The sequence below is a fragment of the Myotis yumanensis genome, unplaced genomic scaffold (assembly GCF_028538775.1).
Source record: "Myotis yumanensis isolate MYYU_CA2020_CCGP unplaced genomic scaffold, mMyoYum1.0.hap1 SCAF_5, whole genome shotgun sequence".
Taxonomy (NCBI): domain Eukaryota; kingdom Metazoa; phylum Chordata; class Mammalia; order Chiroptera; family Vespertilionidae; genus Myotis; species Myotis yumanensis.
The window spans coordinates 48640868-48651847 of record NW_027223756.1 but is presented as its reverse complement, the minus strand read 5'-3'; the positions used below and the strand labels follow the sequence as shown (position 1 = coordinate 48651847).

General features: G+C 47.7%; 1 protein-coding gene across 2 annotated transcripts in view; it reads left to right on the top strand.

Annotated features, from left to right (window-relative positions):
* Positions 1–3898: 3898 nt before the first annotated feature.
* Positions 3899–10980, top strand: part of MAML3 (mastermind like transcriptional coactivator 3) — a 379736-nt gene continuing 372654 nt past the window's right edge. For both annotated transcript variants that reach the window (XM_070415205.1, XM_070415204.1), the window contains exon 1: positions 3899–5139. In XM_070415205.1, the coding sequence (XP_070271306.1) occupies positions 4672–5139 (468 nt within the window). In that variant the 5' untranslated portion in view covers positions 3899–4671. The remainder of the gene's footprint in view (positions 5140–10980) is intronic.

Below are 10980 nucleotides of genomic sequence, written 5' to 3'. Positions count from 1 at the left end.
CTTGCTTCTACCCAGTTTTCAGAGTGAGTTCTTCCTAGACCTCCAAGCATGCACCCCGAAGCCTCTTTTTATGTGTCCCCATACCCACTTTATCTCGGTCCTATCACTGCATCTCCTGTCCTGAGTCTGGTTGGCCATCATTGAGGTTGGGACTATATTCTATACCCTGTTATGCTGTATTCCCAGTGCCTACCCCACAGGTGCCTGGTACACAGAAGGCCATAACTATATTTGTGGAATTATTGAAGTGACAGCTCTTGCTTGACAGTTGAGGGCACACCCCCTGCTGCTGGTAATTCAGACTGCCCGGACCCACTCTGTGGGCATATTTAAATGTTTGCTTACTCACAGTGGATATCAGAGGATTCCTACTCTACCTTAATCACCACGTACATTCTTAAGGTATAATTATGAAGCCAGTTCTATTGATCCACCTTAGTAGGGAAGTAGAAGTGGCACATATACTGAAGTTTCTACACAAAAACCTTTTTCTTATCACTAGGACACTGGGTCCTGTCAGATGGACATGGGAGGATGACGCAGAGTTGGCCTAAAGCAAAGGGAATCTAGTTCAACTCCTTAGAACTGTCAACTTTGGCTCAGAGCCAGAGCCTCAGGACAACCTGGTGCAGGTACTTATTCATCAAGCCCTTCTTTTCTTTGGCATCCAGAAAGATATCATCAGAGTCTGGGGATGTAGCCATGTAATTGCTTTCGAATCACTGCTGTGGCATCTCAGATTCCTTCGCCTTTCTAGAGCACCAGCACTGCTGATGTGTCCATAGCTCTGAGCTGGAAGTGCTGCTCCGTAGCAGCTTTCGTAAAAGATAAAGATGGTCATGCTATCAGAGGACTTGGTAGGGAGAAGAGACTAAAATTGCTTCCTCTGAACTTGGTCTTCCTTTGACTTCCAAGGAGTTCTTCCAGAATGGTGACTAACAAAACTGGCAACTTTGCAGGGATATATCATGAGAGTCTAGAAGTAGCCAGTATAAAGGCCTCTGATTCTTCTAAGGTCACTAGAGTAGATTAACATCTCAAATTCAGGGTGACTTGTCTACGTTACTCAAGACTCGTCGTGTTCACTTCCTGCTTCTTTCTTCTAATTGTCCTGCACAATTAGGATGGGGTTTCTGATCTTAAGTATGTCACAGTAGAGTACTACACAGGTCAGCCCTCCCCTGCCCCCTGGGCCCCCCATTAGCCACCACTCAGTTTTACAGTTTCTTCCTTCCTTCCTTTCTTTCTTTCTTTCTTTCTTTCTTTCTTTCTTTCTTTCTTTCTTTCTTTCTTTCTTTCTTCTTTCTCTCTCTCTCTCTCTCTCTCTCTCTCTCTCTCTCTCTCTCTCCTTTCTTTTTCTTTCTTTCTTTCTTTCTTTCTTTCTTTCTTTCTTTCTTTCTTTCTTTCTTTCTTTCCCCACATTTTGGTCTTGGAGCTTGTGGCTGCTACTCCTACACTCTTGATGAGATAAAAGATAGATGTGTGTGTGTGTGTGTGTGTGTGTGTGTACTCATACACCCATGAGCAGTCAACCTTTCTTTTTTATAGAATCCACTCATGTACTAACCTTGGTCAGCAAACTAGACTGTGGTTGTGCAAGAATGGCTCCATTTGTCATTGTGCATTTCTGAGGTAAAGCCACCAAATGTGGTCTTCCACCTGCTGGTCCCCCAAAGAGAAGGATGCAAATTCTTGTGTATTTTTGCTTTCCCTTCATGATAGGAGAGAGGTAAAGAGCTTGATGGGAATGCATGTTGCTGCTATTGTTGTACTATTTTTTTTTTCAGAATAATGAACTCTCAATGAAAAATTAAATTTGGAATCACAGGAAAAAGCTGGAATTAGAACCCAAGTCTTAAAACTGAATGAAGACCCTCAAACTTGTTGCCTTTGTAAATCAAATTGTAGTCGCATGTGGTTGTAGGCGCATGGAGTAGGAGGAGGGGTAAGAACTAAACTACCCTGGAGAGAGATGAGAATGAATGCAGAGTCATGGCTTCCTCTCTACAGTGAAGCCGGGTGTTTCCTGAATTAATAGAGATATTATTCACTGAATGTGTGAAAAAGACAAAGGCCACTTTGTGAAGTCTTTTTCTTGTAACTTTTTATAGTTTTCTCTATGTTTTTATGATCTGATTCTTTGCTATAGCACTAATTCAATGTAATTTTCTAACAGACTTGGAGGGGCAGTTATGATACAGCATGCTCAGTAACTAGCCCTCTGAAAAAATATGGCAACTTTCATTGACAGATACTCTCCCTCCTTGGTTTCACTACTAGGCGGTAACTTCACACCACGTTAATCAATATTTTGCTGCCCATTTTACCATATAATCCAGTGATGTTAAAGATATAGTTAGTTCACCATATAAACCTGATTAATTGAAGAAAAATATAGCTTCTTGTTGCTGACTTTATGAGGTTAGAAATAGCACCCAATGCTAATCTGCAATGCCAAGAAATGAAGATGGCTTAAATCATATCTCATGACTAATGCATGAGACCCAAAGTTCTTTTATTCCTGGCTATTTTAGAAAACTGGGGTATATTTTTTACCCTAAAAACGAATTCTATAAGATTTATTGAGATAATACAAAATGCCTTATTATTGATAGCACACAATCAAGATTTTATTCTGATGATCACAAAAATGTTGTTTCTCTATTTTAATTTTTTTTTAAATTATACAATGGGTTAAGTCCAGAACCAAGAATATTATATCTGATCCTTAATTGTTGTTTTTTAAAATAGTCAATATCTGGTCATATGATGGAAAGTTTAGATTGCTTTCTGTAGTCACTATTTCATTTTAATTGTACTTGTGAATTCATTTAAACAGAAAGAAATATATCTACTAATAAAGTAATCCTGTTATTTTTGCTTGTTTTTGTTTTGGTCATGACAAACTGTGAAATGCTGTGTTTTTCCTAGAGTTCTAGTGTATGAAATTTGCAATCTTTCCACTTGATTTACAAAGGGTCCTTAATTACTGCTGTCATTAGCACCTAGTGTTCAAAACAGTCTGTTAAAATGTACTGTTAGTCTCACCTTCAAGTCCCTGCTTCTTTAATTTTTTTTCCAAGGGTAAGTAAAACAATAATTGCCTTAATAACAACAATCATATACACTAAATTAAATAATATTCCAAGTTTTTTTGGTGCCTATTTCTTTTTGTTCAGAATTCAGCATGTGTGTATTAGGACTGGCCTAAAATTTGAACAAGTGTCCATAACGAGGGTTATTACTAGGATAGACTTATTACCTGGGTTTTAAAAACAAGTCACTCATTTGCCTTTTTCTTTCCACTTGGCTAGGGATGACAGACAGCTGCTGTGGAGCTTCAATGTTTCTGCCTGGTCATGCACAGTTCTGCAATATAATGCATAAATGTATAACAGCAACTTGGGCTAGCTTGATACCTCTCTTGGAATAAGGAAATCCAACCAGGCGTGTCCATGTGACCCTCCCCCTCCCCCCCTCGCGTGTGTGTGTACACACACACACACACACACACACACACACGTTAAAAGTTAATTCATTCCCAAGATCCCCCAGAATCTTTCTTTTTCTCTGTTTGGCAGCTCTGGTTCCTAGCCTGGGTTGTAGTGAGCTTGGGGGCGTGGGAGGGGCGGGAAGCGGGAGGCCAGGGAGGCGGGAGCCGGGAGCCGGGCGCCCCGCGCCGGTGTGTGTCGCGCCCGCTCCTGCCGGGTGAAAGTCCGGGCCGGGTTTTGCACCGTGCCCCCGGGCTTGTCTCACGGCCTCCAGCCGCCGCCGCTGCCGTGTTTACTGAGCTCGCGCGTCCTGATATCACTCCGCTGGCATGGAGGAGGAGGAGGAGGTGGAGGAGCGAGAGGAGGAGGAGGAGGCGGCGGCGGCGGTGGCGGCGGCGAGCAGTTGATCATTGTGATGGTGGCAGGAGCAGCGGCGGCAGCGGCAGCCCAGCCGAGCGTTAGGGGCTGCTCTCCGCGCGGCGTTTTGCAAAGGACTTCACCGATCTACTTTTGCAGTCGCCTCGGACTGTCCATGTGTTTACTTCCCCCAGCCCGAGGATTCGCTATCTAGGATCCTGTGAAATGCAACTGAGCAGCCAAAGTACTTTGAGAACACGGGGCGGCATAAACACCAAAACTTTTTTGTGGAAGGAAAATGCAATAAGCAAGCTTGCCGTTTTCCGATGCGGTGTGGAGTGAGTGTGTGTCGCGCGTGTCCGCACTGGAGGCATATGCTTGTGTGTGTACATGGGGTGTGTTTTTCGGTACGTAGGGAGAAAATGCTTGCCAACCACCGGAAATCTCCTGGAATTTATTAGAAAATAATGGATTATAAAAAGAAGGCAGGAGAGGAGCGGATCTCCCCTTGAGTTGCAACCCGATTTGCTGCTGGCTCAGTTTTGTTGTGATTCTTTTTGTTGATAGGTGTCTGATGGCATTCTGATCTCCCCTTTTTTCTCCTTGAGCTTTACAGTTTTTACAAAAAAGGGAAACAAAAAACCACCCCAAAATCTCTCCCCCCCCCTTTTTTTTTTGCCCCGTCGGGATTGCTGTTTCCATCCATGTGCTTGCGTCTCCCCCGCGTTCCACTTAAACTATTTTAATCCTTGGACCCAAGGAGGAGGCTGATAGGGGGGTGGATAAAAAAAGTTCTTCCAAAATAGTGTGCCCGGGGAGCAGGATGGGGGATTTCGCAGCCCCCGCTGCTGCCGCGAATGGCAGTAGTATTTGCATCAACAGTAGCCTGAACAGCAGCCTCGCCGGGGCCGGGATCGGTGTGAATAATACTCCCAATAGTACTCCAGCTGCTCCGAGTAGCAATCACCCCGCTGCCGGCTGTGGCGGCGGCGGCGGCTCCGGGGGCCACGGCGGCAGCTCGGCGGCCGTTCCCAAGCACAGCACCGTGGTGGAGCGGCTCCGCCAGCGCATCGAAGGCTGCCGGAGGCACCACGTCAATTGCGAGAACAGGTACCAGCAGGCTCAGGTGGAGCAGCTGGAGCTGGAGCGTCGGGACACGGTGAGCCTCTACCAGCGCACTCTGGAGCAGAGGGCCAAGAAATCGGGCGCCGGCAAGCAGCAGCACCAGAGCAAACCCCAGCAAGATGCGGAGGCTGCCTCGGCTGAGCAGAGGAATCACACGCTGATCATGGTGAGGGCGCGCGGGCAGTGGGCACAGGGCGCGCGCGCGCGCCTGGGGGGTGGTGGTGCTGGAGCTTCTTACATTGGGGGACGGGGGTCTGATTTGCACGGCGGGCGAGGTGGGCCGAAGGGTTAATGTCAACTTTTCTGAGAGGGAAAAGCTGCGGTCGCCGCTACCTGTTAATCTGTCAGGGTTGTCAGATGTGGGGAAGAGGGGGCGAGAGGGGAGAAGCCAGTCACGACTGCGAGGGGCGGAGGGAGCCTGGAGGAGCAGCGGAGGGAGGCACTGGAAAAGTTTTTTTCTCCTCTCCTTTTCTTAGATACGGATTTGAAAGAGTGTGAACCCAGAGTTGAAACCTCGCTCCTCCTCTTCATCGCTCCCACCCCACCCCATCCCACCCCACCTCTCCCCTCCCCTCGAAAAGCCGCCTCGCCTTCCCAGACCCGTCCCCCTTCGCCCACCCCTCTCCGCACATCCGCCGGGTTCGGGGGAGAAATTGATGCTGTCGCAGATTCTGGGCGGGCACCAGGCCCTCAATCCCTAGGGGGGCGGTGGGGGAAGCGAGAGGCTCTCGCCTTTTCTCCCCAGCTCACCCTCTTTGGGCTGAGAAAGTCTGAGAGTTTTGTGAATGAACTTTGAAGTGGGTGAGAAGCGAGCGAGGATGGCCGCAGCGCGCCTCCGCGGGAGCGCGCGCGGATGCGGGGCGCGGGTGCGCTCCTCGGCGGCTGGAGACCCGAGTCTGGCCCGGCAGGTGGAGCTGCGGGTTGGGTCGAGCGGAGAGCGGCCTGGCGGGGGCGGGAGGGGAGAACTGAGTCTTCTGTACCAGGAGTCCCCGCCACGCAACTTCACTGGGGACTGTGTCCCCTCCTCCTCTGAAACTCGCGTGCACTGAGCTCCGCTTCGGCCCCCGCCAACTTTCCGGGCCCGGCATAGAAGCCCGGAGGAGTGGATGGTAGCAGGGAGGTGAAAGAGGCTTAAATGGCTGGGTGGGTGGGTTCGAGGGAGACTGAGCAGCCAATGGCTTAACTTCTCCGGGAGGAAGGGGCAGTTCCCACTCCCTAACCCTGAGGGTAGAATCCTTTCTCTTATCTCCTCTCTCAGGTTCTTTTGCTTTCCTTCCAGGGTGGGGGAGGCCGGAAGCTCGGAAAGGTGTCTGCAGCCCCTTCCCCCACCGCGCCACCCGGGTTAGTGAGGCTCGGGTGTGCGCAGCGGGCCGGGCGGTGGGAGTCTGAGCGCGCGGAGCGCCTTTGCCCGTGCCCCTGGCACACCGCACCTCGACCGGCGGCCCTCGCAGTGTGCGGTTGATAAATCGCACCCGTCCTGGGTCTGGGAGTCATCGGCGCCGGGGGCGGTGCGGTGCCGCCGCAGGCTAGTGCCCGGCGCTCGGTGACAAAGAGCCGGCTTGGGGGAGGGGAAGAGGCTAGGCGGCCTCGCTCGCTCCCCACCCTCTCCACCTCCCCCGCCCCGCACGTGAAGAGGAACAATTTGTTTATCTTGGCCTTCAAGAATCCTGCCCTCCTCCCCGTTCTCCGAGGCCGCCCAGCCCCTCCTCCCTGCCCTCCCTCCTTGGCGCGATCCTGCCCAGTCCCGCCGGCAGCACCTTCCTCCTCCCCTTCCTCTTCTCCCAGATCGTCCTCCTGCAGCCCGCTTTCCCCCTCCCTTCTGGGACGCGGCCGTGGGGGAGGGAGCGAGAAACGCTTTGTCCGCCTCGCGGCCCGGCTCCGTCCCGGAGGCCGCGGGCTGGGAGGGGCGCAGTGCCCCGCCGCCCTGCCCCCGCCCCGTGGCCGCTCCCACCCCGCTCCCGCCTCCGCCCTCCGCCCTCCTCCTCCGGCAACGGAGCCAGCCCCGCGCGCGAAGAAGAGGCGGACTTGGTTTTGAGGAAGAACGAGTGTCAGAGAGTCAGGGAGGGCGGTTCTCGCTTTACAAACAGGAAGCCCCAAACCACTGGCACACTGTAGCTTGTCTGATTGTCCCCGGAGGCGGGGCAGGCCCTGCATCCTGACTGTATCTCCCCGCGCCCTCAGCGTACCTATTCCCCCAGTCCGCCTGGGCTCTTCTTCCCGCCCCCCTTGCGCCCTTCCGCAGGTCTGGAGACTCACTTTGGGAACCTAAGGATTTGCCAGGCACTAAGGATATCATCCTTGCCTACTCTATGCCCCCTTTTCTGTGTTTGTTCGCGCGGATGGCGTAGAAATGGGCTGTTTTCTTCGTGAAGCCCCCAAATCCCAGCACCACGGAATCTCCCCCGACCTTCGGGGTGGAGAACTGCTGTGGATCTGACCTCGTCCGCTGGGCACCACTGGAACAAAAGCCAGCGCCTTCCCCTGTGTTCAGTCGCTTTACCTCGTGGAGCGACAGCAGTAGAGTTTATGGCCAGAAAGTTTTTGTGTTCGGGTGGTGTTCTCTGGAGGGTGCCACATGGGCCCCTCGGAAGGGCCCAGGGGAGGTCTCGGGGTGCGCGCGCCTGTGTTCAAATACGTCCGCAGGTGGAAGCAAGCCCAGGATGCTGACTTCACCTGGAAGGACGTAGCAAGCCCAAGCGAGGGCTTACTTTTGAAAATGAAAAGATACTGCTTACTTGAATGGATGGTGTGCAGAATCGGAGCATACTCTAGCTTCAACTGTATTTCACATATGCATCTCTCGCTGATACCAGTGGCAAGTATGTGTGCTGAGTGTGATGAAAATAAACAGCCTTAAATCTTAAGCAAAGGATTGCATGTAAATTCTATGTACCACAAAAAGGAAACAATCAACTCCATCCTCTACAATTTACTTTTCTTTAAAAATAATTAGGAATTCACATTGGCCCCTGAAATGAAAGGGTATTTTAACTTAGCCTGTGTACGAGATAAACTCTTGAAAAAGGGTTTGCAAAGAAAATGTTGATCTTGATTTTCTTGAATTGGCTGCTGGCTTATAGTTGTGCTCTGGTAGGGCACAGAGCAATTATATGTAGTTCACACACTGGGCCCTTTATTTGGAAAGCCCTAAAGAAAAGCAGTAGTCAGTCAGAACCAAATAATAATAATAATAATAATAATAATAATAGTGATGATAAAAATAAAGATGAATAGGATTCTTTTCTGTTTTATTGCTATTGTTTACCTTCGTAGAGCCAATATGTCCAAAGTACTAAATATCGATCAGTTCTCTTTCTGCCTGGCTTGGGTTAAGAAGGCTGTCTAATCAGGCCTTTACCTCTTGATTTGTTTTCTTATCTCACACATTTACAAGCATATGCATGAAAAACAAACAAGCAAACAAAAAGCAGGGTAGATGAGGTGAAACAGAAACCTTCCTTGGCTCCAGACTGCTGGGAGGGGCCTGAGTTTTGCGTGGGTCTCTAACAGCCCTGTTAGAAAGCCTGGTGCACAGGCCTGCGTTGGAAGCTGCATTACCTGGACATGTAGTCAAACGCTTTTCCCCTGACATACACTTTATTTATACAGAAGTGTTCCCCTCCAGGATTTATTGGTGAGGCCTATTGATTTCACTTATTAGAGAGTCTCAGTTGAAAATGTGCCTTTTTCTAAAATAGTTTTAATTATTTGTGGTAATAGAAGGAGACATTGTTCATTCTCTGTACTTGGAACTGCACTCCTGCTTATATTAAGGTATATTCCAACCGACAAATTCATTTTCAAGCCAAAGATTCATGGACTTGACAAAGGTGCAATCACTCAGGCACACCAAAATGCATGACAGTGCAGTCTTCAGAATTGCAAAATGGTGGTGGTAGGCCTTGGCCTGGCTAAGTTCCCCTGTTTTCACAACCATTTCACTACCTTAGCGCCATCGTAATTTTCAGAGCATGCTTAATTTATACACAGCTTACAGACTGCAGGAATCTAGGCGATTCCTGCTCTGAAGTGTTTATCCCATAAAATTCATTTGGTAATAAGCATATTAATTATTGAATGTTAGAGAACACGGTAGCCTATCCAGAACGTTCTCATCCATTCCTGGAATAGATCCAGGAAACGTCATCATATCAGTCCATCGCTAAAGCTCCTTATAAATGAATCTGGTGTCCTGTTTCTTATCCTGTTGAAGGTAAATCACTGGCTCTGTATCCAGTTGTTTTTGCGAGCTTGTAATGCCAAACCACTTGTAAAGCTTTCCTCTGGACCTTTCATTGGCTTCTCCTCTTCTGCTGTCCTGGGTTACAAGATTGACATGTGTCTCTTGAAAAGCCTTCCATAGCCCAAGAGCCCACATAGGTGTACCTTACATTTGTGAAAAACTTTTTTGAAATTTCATTTCTCTGTGCTTCATAAGTGCTTGTCTTTTCTTTTAAATTTCAAGAATCATTCCCCACCCCCAAAAGCTCTAGTGCAGTGGTTCTCAACCTGTGGGTCGCGACCCCTTTGGGGGGTCGAACGACCCTTTGACAGGGGTCGTCTAAGACCATCGGAAAACACATATATAATTACATATTGTTTTTGTGATTAATCACTATGCTTTAATTATGTTCAATTTGTAACAATGAAATTGGGGGTCACCACAACATGAGGAACTGTATTAAAGGGTCGCGGCATTAGGAAGGTTGAGAACCACTGCTCTAGTGCATATTAATTGTTATTTATGTCTTTTGGTATGGTGCATTTTATTTAGTGCTGGGCAGCCAGTGATCGGAAAAGTAGAAGCAGAGTTAGTTAATCATTAATCATAATCTATAAAATGCTCTCAGGCCCAGTTGGTTCCCAGGGAAAGCTGAGTTTTCAGGCAGGTAATATATGTGACGCTTTCCATCCTGTCTCATTAGAATTATAAGCAAGCTTTAGAACCTCACTGGGAAAAGAAACAGTCCGGGTGCATGGTTTACTGACATTTCTGTAAGAAGAAGGATGAGGGTTTTAAACCTTAAAATAATTAGATAGAGTTATTTTTCTAAATACTTCTCTGAGACCAAGAGCCAACTGTTGTTTAAGAGGTTTCCTGACCAGGTTCTTCCATTTGGTTTAGATAATAATGGGGGAGACATCTCTCCTAGCCTCTCTCCCACCCATCCCTCCCACCTCTCCCCCTTCTCTCCCCTTAGAGTGCTACATACATGGAAGGAGTCCAGTATAAGAAACCATGTTGCACATTACATAGTAATTGTTGGACACACTAGAAGTACTTGTGTTTCATTTAATGTCCTTGATGGAATATTATTTGTGATGAGTGCTCTATGTTTGTTATTTAACAGTCCTGCATTCTTGGAACTTAGGATGGCCAAATTCTGTCATCTTTTTCACATTACCCATCACAGAGAACTGTGAAATCAATCAATCGGACATTAAAATCTTATAATGAGGGACATATTTAAAACCTGAGACTTCATAATCTATGCCTTTTAACTTTCCCAACTAGCTTTGCATTTTTTGGAACTCTGTTATTCAGAGCTGGTTTTCAGTTTTCAGATCCTGTGGGTGCTTGCTTTGTTTTCCTTCCCCCTCCTACTGCAAGCCTTTTGGTCTTCTCTCTGATCTTTATCACCTTTACCAAAGGTTGGGAAGAAGCACTAAGAAGAGAAATTTAATTTTGGTGCTCCCTACTCTCATAATAAAATCATTGAGTGAGATTCCAATTATTTTAGATCAATTATGGATTTGGTTTTGCATACCATGTAATCTTCATTAGCACAAAAAATAGAGAATAGACTGAATTTTACAATTTCTTCATCCCTTCAACATACTTCATATAAGTTAAACTACTAAATCACATTCTTGCATCTAAGACTTTTGCAATGTTTATTCTTTGTAGTCTTGCAGTGTTATTCTAGCTAAGGTTAAGGGGATAACAGGTTTTTTTGGTTTGTTTTTGTTGGTTTGTTTTTTCAGCAGCATTAGGCTTGATGCCAGT